The sequence below is a fragment of the Pongo abelii genome, chromosome 5 (assembly GCF_028885655.2).
Source record: "Pongo abelii isolate AG06213 chromosome 5, NHGRI_mPonAbe1-v2.0_pri, whole genome shotgun sequence".
NCBI classification, from domain to species: Eukaryota; Metazoa; Chordata; class Mammalia; order Primates; family Hominidae; genus Pongo; species Pongo abelii.
Window position 1 is genome coordinate 170,635,548 of NC_071990.2, and position 19,508 is coordinate 170,655,055.

Here is a 19,508-nt window from a genome sequence, read left to right on the forward strand (position 1 = left end):
TCAAGCCTATGAAACCTGAGGAAATCCCACGCACTCTACAGCATTGACGTCAACCTTACCTATATCACCATAAACCCTCCATGCCTCTTTACCAATACTTTCATTTAAAAGCTCCTTGAGGGCAAAATTGGTGCTTTTTACCAAGCATTTTGTTAATAAGTAGTTTTCAAAAAATGGTTGAATGACATAACGTTGTCCTTGAGAAATGTAGGAAGACTTTAGAAACACACACATAGGTCTTTAAGATAAATATTCAGAGTTAACTTATTAGCTGTGATAAATTCCAAGTGCACACCCTGGCCTTGGATGACCTGACCCGAAAGAGAATTAAAGTCAAAGGTAAAGAATTTCTGGAATGTTATGGTCAGAGGAACCTTGGGGAGTTTACGGCAGCACTCAGTTTAATGGATGAGCCGAGGCAGGGCCAAGACCAGGCACCTTCACCCAAAGCCTTGGCTTTCCCAGTCACATCTTCACTGGAGGAACTTCCTAATTCTTTTCAGGAACTGACTTCTAACCAAGTGCTCACTTCTATCAGTGTATTAGTTATCAGTGTTAATTCATCAAAGCACTACCTAAAGCCTATGGACCTCTTTGTCTAGAATAATGAAAAGATATAGTGAAAAATCAAGAATATGAAAATAAATATAGAAAATATGTGATATAGAAAATATAGAAAAGTAGAGTTAATGCACAAAAGTTGTAATTTTCTTTTCAGCTTAAGATTGTGAAGTTTTATGCTTTTTCTTTAGTGTCTTTTTTAAAGTATGAGTAGTCATGAGCAAATTTCATTGGATAAAAGAAAAACTTCAGCTGAATTAAATTTGAAAGGGTTTAATTGAGCACTGAACGATTCATGAATAAGGCAACCGCCCAAGCCGGAGTGGGCTCAGAGACTCCAGCACAGCCACAGGGTGGAAGAAGATTTACGGACAGAGAAAAGGAAAGTGATGGACAGAAAACAGAAGTGAGGCACAGAACCAGCCGGTTTGGCTACAGCTCGGCGTCAGCCTCATTTGAACATGGTTTGAACAGTTGGCTATGTTGGATTGGTCAAAACTCGGTGACTGGCATGAGTGTAGGCTACGGTCTGTTGACGCCTCCACTTGTTACAGTTCACGACGTACACAGAAACCTTTAGGCTGAACTTAAAATATATAAGGAGGCAGCTTCAGGCTAAACTTGATTTCACACAACTGGTGTGCTCTTAACCACTGGCCAGGACCTCTTTCTCTACTGCGTGGTGGTTAAAGCGCGTACCTGTTGTGAGGAAACTGCATCTGTCTTGAATCATCCTAAAGAGGTGCTTGATGTTGTCAATGTTCCCCATATCAGGGGCTGTGCGGGCCCAAGGCCAGGCCCTTGAGGATGACGCGCTGACCAGGTCTCAGTTTGGAGGGGGGTTTATCAAAATAGACTTTGTATACCTTTTATAAGCTGCAGGCACTTTATGAATCTCAAAATCAAAGTGCCTGAAGAAACTTTCCTAACACAATACTATTTTTTCTTATGTTTAAACTGCATAGAAAGTTAAAAGTTGGAAAGCCAAGTGTTAAATGTAATGACAGGCGTCAAATGCTTAATGGAGCAAGTGGAGTACTTGGGAAACATCTCGCACTCCTTTCTGTGGCTGTAGAACTAGATGGTGGGAGTTGAATTAAATCCTGTGTACTTGTTATGTTCCAGAGGCTCTGTTTGGCCCTGGTTATAACCAAACCTTCAAAGCCCTAGGCCCTCTAACTCCGTGGTTTCTTCTGAACCTATTCACAGGCTCTCCAGGGTCCCCGCTCCGAACTTTGCCTCACAGCCCCTCCCCTGGACCACACAGCAGACTCAAGCTGGGCTCCTGGGCACTCCCACAGCTGGCTGGGACCCACAGAGGGAGCACTGTGACACTTTAAAACAGAAACGAGATTGTGTCACTTCTCAGATTCTCCCAACAGCTTCCAGTTTCCTTTCAGATAAGGTCCACGCTTGTTTCTGGACTCATAAGACCCCCTGGGTTTTGGGCCCACCTCAGTTCCTCAGCGTTCTTCCCTAGGACCATCCTTCCTGCCCTGCTCGACACACCCTGGCATCCTCAGGGCCTCAGGTATGCTGCACTGCCTGGGATGCAGGGTCTTTGTGGGCCTTCCCTGTGCCTCCAGCACTGTCCTCCTGTTCCAAATGGCTCACTCCACACCACTGCACCTCTGCCTGGCAAGCAGAGGTGAACGTGACACCAGTGCCCACCCTGCCAGGACAGGCATGGCAGAGGGCAGGGGCCTGGGCTGCTGTTCCTGGCCTCATCGTGGCCACGGGGCAGCGGGGAGAGCTCCACAGCCGCTCTGCACACATTCACCTGGACGTAGGATGCACTCCTGCCTCCACCCCCGGTGAGGTCAGGGTTCTTAGCACCATCCAAGCCTTCAGTCTCCCACTGAGTGTGACTTGGGCCTCAATTTCTCCCTCAGACACTGACGTGCTGGTTAGTTTCACCAGGCAGTCGTGAGGCCACGGTGTGGTGCTGAGTGTCTCCCTCAGACACTGATGTGCTGGTTAGTTTCACCAGGCAGTCGTGAGGCCACGGTGTGGTGCTGAGTGTCTCCCTCAGACACTGATGTGCTGGTTAGTTTCGCCAGGCAGTCATGAGGCCACGGTGTGGTGCTGAGTGTCAGCTGCATGAGGGTGACGTGCACACGGCCCCAAGCATAGATCAGACAGGAATGCTGTGGTCCTGCCTCTGTGAACCCTGTCACACATGTGACACTCCCTGGACCACACAGCCGGGACATGCTCGTTGAAGAGTGCTGGAGGAAAATCTGCGCTTGGAATACAACAAAGAAGCACAGCATTTAATAAATGAGCATTTACTATGTAGAAAGAACAGTCTGTTTCGGCTGGGGATGGAGCATTGAGATTGCGGTGCTTTTTAACTCTGGCAATGTCAGGATTTAAAGCGGACTTTTCAAGTTCAGCAAATGTCGGTAATCCAAAGCTGCCAAGTGTGAGAGCACACGTGTTTATGGACATGGCTTCGGGACCCCTCCACCCTGGGAGTTTCCCCTTTGCTTCTCTGATGCCTTTACTTCAGCAGGGCTGTCACTCGGAGGCTCAACATCTTCCCCGCTTTTCTGTACCAGGTCGGTGTGTTTTAAACTGTAAGAATTAGTAGCCATGACGTTTTATTTCTAGCTGTTTGTGAAAAGACCCCGCCAAATGCAGGCGCTGTTATTGGCACCCTCTTTCTCCCTCCCCAGCCAGATGAAAAGAGCTTTTTTCTACCAGAAGACAGATGCCCCTTATTTGGTGCACACAGTGGAACCTTCATTGTTACCAGTGATGTTCAGGGTCAGGGACAAACTACCTGGTACCCAGAGCTCTTTCCAGGCACCCAGCTATGCACAGAGAGAGGACCAATCAAATGTTGGGTCGATGTGAATGCCTTTCTTTTCTTTTTTTGAGACAAAGTCTCACTCTCCCAGGCTGGAGTGCAGTGGTACGATCTCAGCTCACTGCAACCTCCGCCTCCCAGGTTCAAGTGATTCTCATGCCTCAGCCTCCCAAGTAGTAGCTGAGATTATAGGCATGTACCACTATGGCTGGCTAATTTTTGTATTTATAGTAGATATGGGGTTTCACTATGTTGGCCAGACTGGTCTCAAACTCCTGACCTCAAGTGATCCACCCACCTCAGCCTCCCAAAGTGCTGGGATTACAGGCGTGAGCCACCAGACCCACAAGTGAATGCCTGCTTACAAGTAAAGATAATTTAGAAAGAAAATTTTAAACTATTTGCTTTTATATAGTTTGAAATAGTGTATAATCAATAAAGGGACTTAAAATCCTGGTTCCTAACATTCATCATAGTTAGTAAATGTAAAATTGTGTTAGTGTCAAGACAAAACTGGATTTAATAGCAAAGGAGAAATTATGAGCGCCTTTCTTACAAATTCCTGGAGAAGGAGAGAAGGAGTCCCAAAAACATCTTAGTAACATTATTTCCATTTCTCTCAACCCTTAGAAGCAATAAAAAGTCTCATTTTCTGTCCATTTTTAACTCTGCGATTAAAAATGTATTTCTATTACCTTGGGGAAATGGCACAAAACTAGAGCACACTCAAAATTTTCTATGATACATTCTTAAAATGCGGAGGAAGTGTGCCTAAAACCCGCGGGGAAGGGCTGCTCCGACAGAGAAACCTCTGCCTTATTCCAGTGCAGCTGGGGCCTGTGCGAGTTAGCACCGGACAGAGACTCTTCAGTTCACCTGAGGTCCTCTCCTTGGGCCTTTTCTCCTCTCAGGGCTCCACACAGGCTTTGAGAATGCTCAGTTCCTACCTTAAAATTCTGACCAAATCTTCAAAAATCCAAGCCTGTGGGCTTTCTCCCAACCCACATGTGGCAGCCCGGGCTGTGCCACAAATGCCACAGCATTTGACTGCCACCTCCACGAAGTGACCCTAAGGTGCCCAGCAGGTGTTCTCAGCAGACACAGCACATGTTCCTGGCCCAAACCAACAGAAGCGGTTTCCCCCCAGGTCACCACGCAGGCCCCCAATAGGAGATGAGGACAGTCTTTTCCCAGGTGGCTGACCTGACCCCCTCACATCAGGCCAGCAAAGGCATTCCCAGGGTCCATGGCTGGCGAATCGGAGCATGGGCAGATTGCTTGACAGAAATTATTGGACTTCCAAGCCAGAGGAGTTAACACTGTGAGTGGTTAAATAGACAATGATGACGGCGTGAATACCTGTGTGCACACACCACTCCTCAGAAGCATCCGAACAACTTGAAGAAAGCTGCTTTGTTATCCATTCTTTTTTCTTCATTTCTCATCTATACCAGTTTCCTAAACATTGGAGCTAAACATAAGAGAACCGATTTTTAAGCCACTGCTAGATACTTAAAACCAGAAGAATGAGTCTCATTATCCCCAGACACTTCATGCCTGAGGAGCTAATAATGTTACTTAGGTGTGAAATCTCTGGCCCCTGTCTGTACACCTGCCTCCCTCATGTTCCCGATCCAGACCCTGCAGGCCTCACTGGCACAATCCAGACCCATGATTGTGCCAGTGTGTGGCTATGGTTATCCAGTGGTCTCTTTCTTGATCAGTGAGTGGGGAAACCACTCAACTCCACTTTCTCCTGTATTTGATTTCCTTTAGGGGCAGAACTGAGTGTTCCAGTTCTGGAAGGAGGTGAAAGTTAATTAGTATCCAGCCAGGAGACGACTGAGGGAGCAGCTGGGAACTTGTATTCATTTGTATTTAAAAGACAAAGAGAAAAGAAGAAACTACATAAACTTACTGAAACAGGAATTTTTGTACAAAAAAGGTTTTTGTTTCTTAAAATAAGGATGTTTCATAGAAAGTGCAGAACACATTCATTTTAAAAGAGTGAAAGTCAAAAATGCTTTTAAAGCATCAGAATATTAACCCAGTTCCTGCAAAGTCCCTGGTCCATAGGCTGGGGTCTCAGGGACCAGCCAGTTCAGCCACTTTGTTGACTGGATGGACTCCGGGGTTGACAAGGGCTCAGGGCTTTGTAAGGTGCAGCACCTTTATTGTGGGGCAAAACCAGAATAGAACCCAGTGTTTCCACAGAAACCTCACAGATGTCAAGGAGTTGGATTCTGCAGATCAACTGGAGCATCTGAGTGTATTTGGGCTAAGCTACTCCCTTCATTGTTTTACCACAGATTGGAAATATATTGGTGAACTTATTCTGTTTCTAGCTTTGAAAAGAACAATCCGGTTTTCTTTCTTGAATTGGCTTATTATTCCCCCAGGAGCCTGGGCGTAGGACGCTCCCACATGGTGTGGGCTTTGAGAGGGCCTGGCACGTCTAACCCAGGTGGGAGTGTGTATGGGGTGGCACCTTCGTGCTGTGCCTCTGGTTGACCTGAGACTTCTGAACTCAGTTCAATGGGTGGTTGGAGAACTTACTGTGAGTGGAACTGTCCCAAAATAAAGAGTGACTTTGGGTACATCACTGAGCCCGCACATGGCAGTTTTGATGCCAACCGTTCCATGACGCAGTATTTACAGGGGCCATTAGACCCCACCATGCAGGCGGCTGAGTGAGAAGAAGGCCGGGGGTGGAGTGTGCTAGAAAGGACCCACCAGAGCACCAGGCTCCTCATACAGGTTCTCAACGGGCAGCTTCCCCGGGCTGAATCACAAACCGCAAAATGCCAGAGCAAAGGGCGGCTTTGCTCTCAAGATGGGCTGGAGGAGTTACAGCAAGGGTTGGCGGAGGCCGGCGCCCCTGCGAGGGACAAGGGTCTCTGCGGCCATCGCCATGCCGGACACAGCTGTCATGGGAGAAGCGGAGTAGCTCCCTGTGGGTAACAGTGGGGAAATCCCAGCTGTTCTGGGGTCATTTCTCTTTTACCTCAAGCCTCGTTGCTCCTCTCATGCATTTGCTAGATCTGGGACATTTCAGGGTGATGAAATTTTCACTTCATGGTACTTCTGTGATTTCTCATGCAGTGAACATTCACTTTAACATAATGAAAGTTAGTTTTTTTCTTCTGATTGCTTGTACTCTTTCATTTTTGTTCGCCTTTTTTCTTTGGAAGTAGTTTTGAAGTACAATTGTCCGTCATCAGTAACAAGCATTATTCCAGGTCCTGGGGTGACTGTGACACGGGAGAAGCAGCCAGGATTGAGCAGGATTGATTTGCTATTTCTTGTTTTAGAAGTACATTATGCTTTTTATGTTCAGTTTTTCTTTTTGCATGAAAGAGTCCTGCAGCTTTTATGTTAGTCATGTTTCGTGATGAACATCTATTATTTTCTCATTTGAAATATTGTGTTGCTTTATCTCATTTGGGGAATATGATTAAATTAACAGCCAAAAAATCCCCCTGGGTATATCCCTATTACTACACCAAATATCCACATAATTCTTTCTTAAAGCTGTTCAGTACTGAGGATTATCTAAAATGCCTTTTCTCCCAGATAATATTCTTCTCCATCAAATCCATATTCCTCTCAGAATCTCTGGAGGCCAGTGGAGGACTGGGAATTCATAGAGAGCAGCCCCGGCAGGCAGATGCCCGAGGTCCCGTGGATCCCAGCCTCACCTGCCCCAGCGCCTGCCTCCTGGCCCTGGACAAGTTCTCCGGGACGGCTGGCCTGGCAGGGCTTCTGCACACGTGTTCCCGAGCCTGTGCCCTGGAGGCATTTTCAGCCCTCCAGGTTGTTTTTCTCATTTCCCTTCCTGGTTAGTCCTGCAGCCGGGGAGCTCAGCCTTCTGTAGACAGGGAGGCCCCTCCCAGGGAGCCGAGGCCGGGTGGGCTGGGCAGCTTTGGAAGCACCGCAGCCTCTGCAGCCTCAGGTCCTCTGCCTTTCTGAGGGGATGTTTGATGAGATTGTTACTTCTTTCTTGGAAAGTAGCATTTGCCCCGTGGCCATGACGCTTTTTTCTATAGATTTTGATCTCCTTTTTCAGTTGTGTGCAAAGAGACTAACACAGACCTTTTTGCACTCTCAGAACCCCCCTGGTGAAGGCTGCACATCTGTTTTCTGACGTGTGTTTAATGAAGTGGAAGCCAGCATGACTGGAGTCCTGCTGTCGGCAGCTCACATGTGCTTCAAGAGCAATCACACAAAACTCCAGTGTCAAAAAGAGACCTAGGAAAACCAGGGCATCTCTAACTGCATAGACATGCTGGTCTCCAAACGACTTGGCTGCTGTCCACACCACGGCCACGTGGTCCACGCCAGCATGCCCTCGACCCAGGGGCCTGAGAAGCACGTGTGGCACTACCTTTCCTCACGGCACCCTCAGCCTGTCCTGTTGGCTGAGGAGTCCGGAGAGAGCCCTTCTCATCTCAGACAATCCTTCCTCCGAGGGCCGTGGGGAAGGCGGGGAAGGGGCCGTCCTCAGTCCCACTCGGCTTTCTGCCTGGGCTCTGCAGCTCTCCGCGTCTTCCACTTACTGAGCGGGCTCCTGAGATTCCCTTTGGCGGGGCCATCTAAAACTTTCCTTAGTAAAAACCGGAATCTAAATTGGGCAGAAGGTGTGTAGTGTAAACTCCCTTCCTGCTGTGGTGAGGACGGTCCGAGCTGAGGTTCTAATGCCCGAGGTGCTCTCCAGGCTCAGAAGTCTCCGTGGGGTGAGCGTCCCCAGCCCCAGCAGAGCACCAGGGAGAGGCAGCCTCCCCGGCAGGGAGTCTGAGAGCACAGCGTGGCGGGAAGTCTGAGAGCACAGTGTGGCTTGGTGGGGACGCTGTCCCTCCAGGGCTGGTGCATGGCTTCTGTCTTCTATTTTCTCCTCAGTATCTTTCTCTTTCTACTGAACTCTGGAAGGGCTTTCTTCAGAAAAATTTAACAAAATGTAAATGGTAACAAGCTCCATTTGTCACCTCTCCCGTAGATATTTACACACAAATAGACCCAGTTGGAATCGGCAAATTTTGCTCCCTGCTTGTGAAGCTCTTAAACCCGCCAATCTCATCGGGGAAACAAGGGTGGGACTTCCACGTCTTGCATTTGCTTATTGATCCAGCAAGCGTGTATTGGGCAGCTGAGCGGCTTCTCTATGCCAAAAAGGCATCCAGAGCAAGGAGACCTACGTTGTCCATTGTCCATGCCGCCCTGGGCATAAGGACACGGGATACTGCCTGTGTCCAGCTACTGGGGCAGTAGCACCGGGAGCGGTCTCAGGAGAAAAGACTCCAGAGAAAGTGGACGGCTTCTTTCAAATGTTATCTTGAATTTGGGGTGGGACGAGTGTCTCAGGCGTGGTGCTCAGGGAATTCCTAACCGGTGTGAGAGGAGAGTGGTGTTAAGGGAAGGATGGAGGGGAAAGGCACGCTGCAGAATGTTGGGTGCCTGAATTATTCCCTGACCCCAGAATCCATACACAGTCAGCTCTGGGTTCCAAAGCTATGAGCACTAAACCCTGCTGCGGACTGTTCGCGCCAATGCCGTGGTGTGGACAAGTCCCCAGGAGATGGGCGTTGCGGAGCTCCTGCTGTTTGCCCTACTGCCTCCTTTTGCTCTGACAAGGGAGGTGGCTCTGGACAGGGTGGGGGTGGCGGTGAATCACAGGCCCTGGCCTCGTTTGCCAGGATGGCCAGCCTCATGTGCTCTCAGCGTGCACTCCATATGTCCCGTGTCCCTAAGCACCTGGTGCCTCTGCTGTCACACTCGCTGGGTGAGTGACATCGCCCACCTCCGGTTGCAGTTCTGAAGATCAGTGAGATACTAATGCCTGTGAATTTTAGTCTCACATAATAATTCAAACAATACAGGAATTAATAATAGCTATGGCTCAAAATCAATATATATAATGCAATGTGTTTGTGTTTAAACTAGCTCGTGAAGATTAAGGTAGCCCAAAATACTCATTTCCAAACAGTAAAACAACATTTCCCTGTATTTTAGAGGAAAATCTGTTATGCTTTATGAGTTAACTATGAAAACATACACATGTTTTTCAGGTTGCCCGGGTGCCAAAAAGCATGAGTTTCTGACCAGCGTTCTGGATGCGCTGTCCACGGACATGGTCCACGCCGTCTCCGACCCCTCCTCCTCTTCAGGCAGGTACGCTGTGTTCGCCGTGGGACAACAAGTTGGCAGGGTCCCAGAATTCTGGGGAATCTGGAAAGTCTGAACATTACATATTGGCAACCTTCTCAGCTTATTTGGACACAGTAGGGCCTTAAAAAGGAGCCTTCTGCAAACACAGGAAGTTGCTTAGCAGGTTTTCTTGTAGCAAGACTAAATCACTGAAAACGCTCCCATAGGGGTACATGGCCCTGAGCCGTGACTCCTGGGCCTCTGCGGGGTAGTGGGCTCTGGCCCTGGCCCTGTTGGTGCAGAGTAGGGCAGGGGGAGCACCTCCTGCAGAGGGCTTTGTGCTTTGAAATTGCACTTTAGAGTCATTGATTGTATTTTAAATACTTTGAATGACAGTGTTTAATCTGAAGTTCTCAAAATGTGATTATGTTTATTGCAGTAAAATGTATAGCATATACATTTGCCGTCCTAACCACTTTCAGGCGTATGATTCAGTTGCATCAAAGACATTCACAGTGTTCAAAATAGGATTTTTGGAACCCTGGAAATGTTCCTTGAGTACATGGTAGGCATTCCCGCACTCCTGGACCTGGGGCCTGGAGCTCGGTGGAGTGGCTTTCGGTGAATTCTCCAACACTCCTCTTTTCCACCCTCTGTAGATCAGCCTCAGGAGACCAGAAGAGCCCAGGGTTTTACTGCGATGGCATCTCAAGCATCAGATATTCCCCCTGATCTAGCCATAGTTTATCTGTTTCTTTCAAACAAAGTTTTGATGGAGATTTTCTCTTTTTTCTTCCTTTAGAATGTTGGCCTTTCTCCCCATAGCCCCTGACACCCAAACCCTTGATTATCTCAGCCACTTTAGATGATTTTTTTGGTCTCCTGAACTAAAAGCCTCTCCTCTCACTGTCTCCCTGCTAAAGAAGACTTAAGGAAATAAAAAGGCAATACTAACAGAAAATGTCATGAATGTGTAGGAAATTAAATTTAATAGAGCAGGCCGGGCACAGGGGCTCACTCCTGTAATCCCAGCACTTTGGCAGGCCAAGGCAGGTGGATCACCTGAGGTCAGGAGTTCGAGACCAGCCTGGCCAACATGGTGAAAACCCATCCCTACTAAAAATACAAAACTTAATCCAGCCTGGTGGCAGGCACCTGTAATCCCAGCTACTCGGGAGGCTAAGGCAGGAGAATCACTTGAACCTGGGAGGCAGAGATTGCAGTGAGCCAAGACCACACCATTGCACTTCAGCCAGGACAACAAGAGAAAAACTCTGTCTCAAAAAAAAAAAAAAAATTTAATAGAGTAAAACTTTATGTAAATTTCAACTTTACGTCTTCTATTCTTGGAAAGATTGTTTTTGCAAACTAAACTAAACTGCAAACTAAAAATGAAGGCAGTAAATGAATTGCTAACTAAACTAAACTGCAAACTAAACTAGATGCAAACTAAAATTGATGGCAGTAAATGGATTGTTATCTGAAAATCCTCTGAAAGTTTGAGAAATTGGCGATGGTGTCAGAGTTCACAGTGTTCTCATACCTGGGAATGTGCAGCTCATCCCAACAGGCAGAATCCAGGGGCCAGCACCTCCAGGAGGGCCAGCCCATGCGCACACACACACCCTCCATCTCAAGGAGAAGGTGCATTTCTGCCATTTGGTGCACTTTTAAAGATCCGGACCTTCTAGAAGAATTTTATTTATTTATGCCCTAAAATATTGAACCTAACATAATCCAAGGAAAAATGTCTAGTCCCAACTTAAAATGTTTTTGATTTGCATCATCCGTTATTCCTATGACATAAAGGATGTGTAAAAGAATCACATTTACAGGGCTAGAAAAGCTCAGGGTTCTGGTGTATTGGGCGGGTATAGCTGCATGTGCTGACCTGCCAGTCCTGTGCACATAGAAGCCAGGATAAGGGGGCTTTTGTCCTTCAAGTGCATCTTTGCTGGGCACAAATTCACTGCATCATTTGCAATTTTGAATCCAACCTGAAAAATCTTTGCTAAAAATGTTCTTCTAAATTATTTCTTTAAATTGTTATATCTGATTACCAATGCTGCAGGCTGAGACACCAGGACCATGAGAACTACCAGCAGGGGTTATGGGTTTGATGGAAGGACAGTGGTGAGGAAGGGGCCGCCCAAGGGTTTAAGCATCCTGACGGCATCTGTGTTCCTTCCAGGCTCTCGGAACCCGACCCCAGCCACACCCTAGAGGAGCGAGTGGTGCACTGGTACTTCAAACTACTCGATAAAAACTCCAGTGGAGACATCGGCAAAAAGGAAATCAAACCCTTCAAGAGGTTCCTTCGCAAAAAATCAAAGCCCAAAAAATGCGTGAAGAAGTTTGTTGAATACTGTGATGTGAATAATGACAAATCCATCTCCGTACAAGAACTGATGGGCTGCCTGGGTGTGGCGAAAGAGGACGGCAAAGCGGACACGAAGAAGCGCCACAGTAAGAGCTTTCCCACCCCCAACCCTGGGCAGTGGTCGGGCCCTGAGACCTGGGAGGTCCGCTTCTCACAAACAGTTACAGATTGTGTTTATGGCCTGGGGGAGCAAAAAAACCAAATATGCTGTTTCATTGTAGGTCATCTGTTTGCAGGAATAATAATGATAATTGGCAACTCGTCACTTGCCACCTGCCCAGGAGAGCCCAGGCTCAAAGGGCATGAACTGCGTGTTGGTTTGCAATGAGCCTTTTCACTGTTCAGACCATGTTGGCTTCCCCCAGAATGGATTGTCTTCTGGTATTTGAGGTGCAAACCTGAGAACCATTGGAATAACTCAACAACCCTGTACCTGAGCTCCAGCCAAATGTTAGCAACTCACCAACCCTGCACCTGAGCTCCAACCAAATGTTAGGAACTCACCAACCCTGTACCTGAGCCCCAACCAAATGTTAGGAACTCACCAACCCTGTACCTGAGCTCCAACCAAATGTTAGGAACTCATCAACCCTGTACCTGAGCTCCAACCAAATGTTAGGAACTCACCAACCCTGTACCTGAGCTCCAACCAAATGTTAGGAACTCACCAACCCTGTACCTGAGCTCCAACCAAATGTTAGGAACTCACCACCCCTGTACCTGAGCTCCAACCAGATGTTAGGAACTCACCACCCCTGTACCTGAGCTCCAACCAAATGTTAGGAACTCACCAACCCTGTACCTGAGCTCCAACCAAATGTTAGGAACTCACCAACCCTGTACCTGAGCTCCAACCAAATGTTAGGAACTCACCAACCCTGCACCTGAGCTCCAACCAAATGTTAGGCCAGTTCACAAGCCGTTAAATCATTGCTGTGGCCCAGACCAGTTATTCCAATGGTTATAGCAGTTTTACCAATTGAAAATGCAGTTTTACCAATTGAAAATACTTTTTTTTTGTGGGCCTGGCCTACCCAACCAACTGTGACAGGAAGCAAGAGAAACCTATGGTGGCCAGAGCCCAGATGTTCTTAGGAGGCAAACCAGGAAAAGCCAGGTCTGACTCTTCAGCTCAGAGACAGCACTGTGAGACGCACACATGCCCTAGATCCCACTGCACATATGTGCTAGATACTCCTGCATGTGTGTGCTGGGTCCCACTGCATGTGTGTGCTAGATCTCCATGAACATGTGTGCTAGATTCCCCTTCACATGTGTGCTGGATCCCCTCACATGTGTGTGCTAGATCCCTTGCACATGTGTCCTGGATCCCCTGCACATCTGTGCTAGATCCCACTGCACATGTGTGCCAGATTCCCCTGCACATGTGTGCTAGATCCCACTGCACGTGCGTACTAGACTTCCCTCACATGTGTATGCTAGATCCCTTGCATGTATGTCCTGGATCCCCTCACACATGTGCTAGATCCCCCTGCATGTGTGTGTACTAGATCCCCCTGCATGTGTGTGTGCTAGATCCCCCTGCATGTGTGTACTAGATTTCCTTCACACATGTGTGCTAGATCCCTTGCACATGTATCCTGGATCCCTTCACACGTGTGTGCTAGATTCTCCCGCACGTGTGTGCTAAATCCCACTGCACTTGCGTGCCAGATTCCCCTTCGTGTGTGCTAGATCCCCCTGCACGTGTTTGCTGGATCTCCCTGCCCACTTGTGCTAGATCTCACTGCACATATGTGCTCGATCGCTTACACATGTGTGCTGGATCCCCCATATGTGTGTGCTAGATCCCACTATACACGTGTACTGGATTCCACTGCATGTGTGTGCTGGATCTCATTCCACATGTGCATTAGCTCTCACTGTCCTTGGGAATCCCTGTTTCCTGATTTGTATAATACTTGCTGGGTAAGGCTAGCAGAGACCTCTCAAATCCCTGTCATTTATGACTCTTTTATTTGTTGCCAACTCAGTAACAAATGTGGAAGAGAAAACAAGCTTGAGACTGTGTTGTGGAGGGCTGATTCACCGTGGTCTTTAAAATCCTCCTGTCAAGGCACAGTGGCTCACACCTGTAATCCCAGCACTTTGGGAGGCTGAAGCGGGTGGATCACCTGCGGTCAGAAGTTCAAAATCAGCCTGGCCAGCATAGTGAAACCCCATGTCTACTAAAAATACAAAAATTAGCTAGGCATGGTGGCTCATGCCTGTAATCCCAGCTACTCCAGAGGCTGAGGCACAATTGCTTGAATCTGGGAGGCAGAAGTTGCAGTGAGCTGAGATCATGCCACTGCACTCCAGCCTGGGTGACAAAGCGAGACTTCGTGTTTAAAAAAAAAAAAAAGAAAAGAAAAGAAAAAGAGAAAAGAAAAAAAAAACCTCCCATGTTTGAAGCTCAGCTGTGAGACAGGGGCCCTTTGATCTGACCTGGACTGAGGGTTCCTGGAGGAGGCAGTGATCGTCATCTGCCTCTTCTTCCCAATGTCCTAGTGCTTGTCACGATAGTCACTCAGTGCTAGTCAACCAAATTAGGGCCAGCCTAGATCTGTGTCATGGCGAAGCACTTCCTGCTAATTTCTCTGTGAAAAGTCAGCTCTGAAAAATTAAACTTTATTTTGAAGCTTTTTGTATAGGGTCTTTGTGGTTAATGCACATCCTGCCGTCCTGACGATGTCTTCAGGGGAGAGCAGATGGCTGTACCTATGGCCGCCTCCCTTCACTCTGTGTGCAGGAGGCTGCCCTCTGTGCTGGCCCGGCCATCCGATGAGGTCAGAGAGAATCCTCAGTTATGTTCAATGTTCTGTCTCCATCAAGGACTCTTTGGCAGGTGTGGGAGGAGCTGGCCTCTAACAAGAAGAAAAAGAAAAGAAATCACTCTGGGCTGCTCAATTCCGATGCACGAAGGCAGAAAATGCCCACCCACTGCTGTGGGAAGAGGGTACTAAGTGTGCCGCCAAGGTCTGGCAAGGCTTGTGATCCAATATCCAATCCCACTTCCTGGCTCAAGACCTCATTTCATGTTCACAGCCATCCTGAGGGGGACACGGTCATGGACAGATGCTGCCATCCCTGACGCTTGCAGACAAGGACACACAGGCACTGCAGTCATCAGCACTTTGATCTGAGTCTTCCTCAGCAGTGCTGCATGCAGCAAGGGCAGTGCTGTTGGAAATCGTCCACTCTGCTGGGCTACACTTGCTGTTAGGGCTCCTTCACCCACACTGGCGTACACCTGCAACCCTCCAGGCATTTGGATGGAAAACCAAGAATGCCCATTCTCAGTAGTTGCCCATGTGTGATTTCCCGCTTGCTTCTCCCTTTCTCTGTATTCAGCACCTGCCCATTGGGTTTCCTGGGCACTTCTCTCTTACTGCCGCCTGATACTGCTTTTGGCTTCTTGGACTGGGACTGTGTTTTAGTCCATTTTGTGGTGCTATAACAGAACACCATGGATGGGGTACCTTATGAACACAAACGTAGTAGCTCATGGGTCTAGAGGCTGGGCAGTCCAAGATTGTGGAATCAGCATCTGGTGAGGGCCTTTGTGCTGTGTCATCCCCAAATAGAAGGGCAAAGAGAGGGTGAGAAAGAGAGAGAGAGCAAGGGGGGCCAAACACATTCTTTCCTAAGAGCCCACTCCCAAGATAATGGCATTCACCTATTCGTGAGGGCAGAGTCCTCATGATGCAGACCTCTTAAACCTCCCAATGCCTCTGTATTAGAGATTGAGTTTCCAGCACATTAACTTTGGGCTCAGCTTCAGACCATAACAAGCTGCTTTCCTCACTTCCTGTGCGTTTTCTCTTATTTTAGTCCCTGCTCAGGATCCCAGAAGACAAATGGTGTTTTGCTCTTTGAGACTTAAAACCTACCAGCAGGGTCCTCATGGGAGGCCTGGGGGAGTGATGGGGAGATGGAGAGCAGGTGGCTGCCAGATCTGCAGCTGGGGCCAGGGAACCATGGTGTACCTCACCCCTGATAATTCCACAGAGAGGGAAGATGAACACCCACCCAGTGATTCATGAAGGGAGCTGCTCACATTCTGCTGTTGCCCCATCTGCATGTGATGAGTGACACCTTGTGGCACCCGGGGGCTTCCTGTGTGGCTCCTCCTCCGTTATGGAAGCCAGTCTCTGCATTTCTATAGAAGGCTAATTTTTATGGTTATAATGAGAAAATTAAGGATGGGCAGAGCCAAGTGTAGATCTGTTTCTAACTTTTAATCTTCTTCCATTCCTGGATGGTGCAGGCTGGTCTTCTCTTTGCAAGGACTCCATCCTGTTAGCCATTGTTAGGTGGCTTGAGTAGCACCTGAAACTTAAGCCACGCACGGCCTCTGCCCTCCTCAGCCTGGTGCTACAGGGTCATGTGGTCCATGGCCCTTGCTGGGGCAGATTCCTGTCTACTAATTTCTTCAATTAAACCAAAGTGAATGTTGACTCTTTGTAAGGGTGGTGGATGAGTTCCACCAATTGGCGGGTTTTCAGGTAGAGTAATTGGGCCCAGAGCTGTGATTATGGTGACAGAATTTTGAACATTTCAGGATCAAACGATTTCAAGATGGATCCACAGCAGTTAAGAAGATGTTCTCCTGGAGGCCCTGCTCCTAAGCCACCCTTCCAGAGGAACCCATGGCTCCCCTCATCCTGCACCACCTGCAGGACACAGCTCAGACTGTGTGTGTGTGGTGTGTGTATGTGTGGTGTGTGTGGTGTGTGTGTGTATATGGTGTGTGTGTGTAAATATGGGGTGTGTGTGTATATGGTGTATGGGGGTGGCATGTGTATGTGTGTGTGGTGTGTGGGGTGTGTGTATGAGTGGTGTGTATGTATGTGTATAGTGTGTGGTGTGTAAACACTAACATTGGTGCTCTGGGCTGGATCAAGCTCTGTTAGGGCAAATGTCTGGCATTCATCTATGTGTCCTACTATTTTAAAACTTAATGTATTGATAAGAAATTTGAGGTGTCATTTGGCAAACAGATCAGGAGAGAATTGAAAAGATAATTTGTTACTCACAGATCCCAAGGAGTAGAGGCCATGCTGTGCTGTCGGGGGCCACATGTGAAGCACCAGCGTCAGCCAAGAGACAGAGGGAGCAAGGGACTGGGCCCAAGCCCTTATCATGATTTCCCAGGCAGGCTTGCCTGTAAATGAGGTGGTCAGGTTATAGGCTGGGTGAGGGTGAGGTTGTAGGCTGGGTGAGGGTGGAGGTTATAGGCTGGGTGAGGGTGAGGTTGTAGGCTGGGTGAGGGTGGAGGTTGTAGTCTGGGTGAGGGTAGAAGTTGTAGGTTGGGTGAGGGTGGAAGTTATAGGGTAGGTGAGGGTGGAGGTTGTAATATGGGTGAGGGAGAAGTTTGTAGGCTGGGTGAGGGTAGAGGTTGTAGGTTGGGTGAGGGTAGAGGTTGTAGTTTGGGTGAGGGTGGAGGTTGTAGGGTTGGTGAGAGTGGAGGTTGTTGGCTGGTTGAGGGTGGAGGTTATAGTATGGGTGAGGGTGGAGGTTGTAGTATGGGTGAGGGTAGAGGTTGTAGGTTGGGTAAGGGTGGAGGTTGTAGGTTGGGTGAAGGTGAAGGTTGTTTGCTGGTTGAGGGTGGAGGTTATAATATGGGTGAGGGTGGAGGTTGTAGGCTGGGTGAGGGTGGAGGTTGTAGGCTGGGTAAGGGTAGAGGTTGTAGCTTGGATGAGGGTGGAGGTTGTAGGCTGGGTGAGGGTGGAGGTTGTAGGTTGGGTGATGGTGGGGGTTATAGTATGGGTGAGGGTGGAGGTTGTTTGGTGATTGAGGGTGGAGGTTGTAGGCTAGGTGAGGATAAAGGTTGTAGGTTGAGTAAGGGTGGAGGTTGTAGGTTGGGTGAGGTTGTAGATTATAGGCTGGGTGAGGGTGTTGGTTGTTGTCTGGGTGAGAGTGGGGGTTGTAGACTGGGTGAGGATGGAGGTTTTAGGTTGGATAAGGGTGGAGGTTGTAGGTTGGGTGAGGATGGAGGTTGTTGGCTGGGTGAGGATGGAGGTTGTGGGTTGAGTCAGGGTGGGGGTTGTAACTTGGGTGAGGATGGAGGTTGTAGGCTGAGTGAGAGTGGAGGTTGTAAGTTGGGTGAAGGTGGATGTTGTAGGCTGAGTGAGGGTGGAGGTTGTAGGTTGGGTGAGGGTGGAGGTTGTTGGCTAGGTAAGGGTGGAGGTTGTAGGTTGTGTGAGGCTGGAGATTGTTGGCTGGATGAGGGTGGAGGTTGTAGGTTGGGTGAGGATGGAGGTTGTAGGCTCGGTGAGGGTGGAGGTTGTAGGTTGGGTGAGGGTGCAGGTTGTAGGTTGGGTGAGGGTAGAGGTTGTAGGTTGGGTGAAGTTGTAGATTATAGGCTGGGGTGAGGGTGTTGGTTGTTGTCTGGGTGAGAGTGGGGGTTGTAGGCTGGGTGAGGGTGGAGGTTGTAGGTTGAGTCAGGGTGGAGGTTGTAGGTTGGGTGAGGATGGAGGTTGTAGGCTGAGTGAAGGTGGAGGTTGTAGGTTGGGTGAGGGTGGATGTTGTAGGCTGAGTGAGGGTGGAGGTTGTAGGTTGGGTGAGGCTGGATGTTGTAGGCTGAGTGAGGGTGGAGGTTGTAGGTTGGGTGAGGGTGGATGTTGTAGGCTGACTGAGGGTGGAGGTTGTAGGTTGGGTGAGGATGGAGGTTGTTGGCTGAGTGAGGGTGGAGGTTGTAGGTTGGGTGAGGGTGGAGGTTGTTGGCTAGGTAAGGGTGGAGGTTGTAGGTTGGGTGAGGTTGTAGATTATAGGCTGAGTGAGGGTGGAGGTTGTTGTCTGGGTGAAGGTGGAGGTTGTAGGCTGGGTGAGGGTGAAGGTTGTAGGTTGGCCTGAATAGGAAAGGCCGCTCCTCACTGTCTCTGGGGATGGGCTAACTCTGAGAGGGCAGCCTCTTCAGCCTCTTCAGATGTCAAAGCATTAGATAAAGAAAATGAAAGTCATGGTTAATACACCCACTCTCCAAGGAACTGGCCCATGGATTGGGTTCTGACAGAAGGATGTTAGTCCCTCATGAGCAAGCTAAATCCCCTAGACAGTCTCTCTGGAAGGTGGCAGCACCATACAGATAACTGTTGTGAGCCGCATATCCTGATTTCAAAAGGTTGTCAGTTCCTTCTAGGACTGGTCCACATTGCTCTCTGCTAAGGCTGAGCAGGACCCTGGTGTTGAAGGATACATGGAGTTCTCAGTAGCGCTGGGAGAAAGCTCTGGGAGGAAATGTTTTTTCATTGCGTGTATTGATAGACCAAAATGAAGGTAACTTTTATGAGTCATGACCTTCCATGGGTCGTGCTTCATGCAAGTGACTGCAGAATCGAGGTGGCTTAGGACCCAAGCATTTCCTTCTGGTTCACATAGCATAAGGGCTGTGGGTTGCCCCCATGCCGCCCTGGGTGGGAATGCAGGTTCAGCACAGGTCATCACAGGTCAGCACAGGTTCAGCACAGGTCAGCACAGGTCAGCACAGGTCAGCACACGTCTTGGGGAGGTGTGGCAGAGAAGCATGAGAGGCTGAGCCACTTGCACAGCCACAAGGGAGGTGGATGCTCAGAGATGGAGCCTCTCAGCCTCTCACCTTCCAAAGGCCCT

The 19,508-nt window shown here is 48.7% G+C and overlaps 1 protein-coding gene across 1 annotated transcript in view; it reads left to right on the plus strand.

Moving 5' to 3' along the window:
* The window catches only part of SMOC2 (SPARC related modular calcium binding 2), a 220,664-nt gene that overhangs the window by 193,932 nt on the left and 7,224 nt on the right, over positions 1–19,508 (plus strand). Inside the window, exons 10-11 of the mRNA XM_054558489.1 lie at positions 9,436–9,538; positions 11,706–11,980. Coding sequence (XP_054414464.1) covers positions 9,436–9,538; positions 11,706–11,980 — 378 coding nt within the window. The remainder of the gene's footprint in view (positions 1–9,435; positions 9,539–11,705; positions 11,981–19,508) is intronic.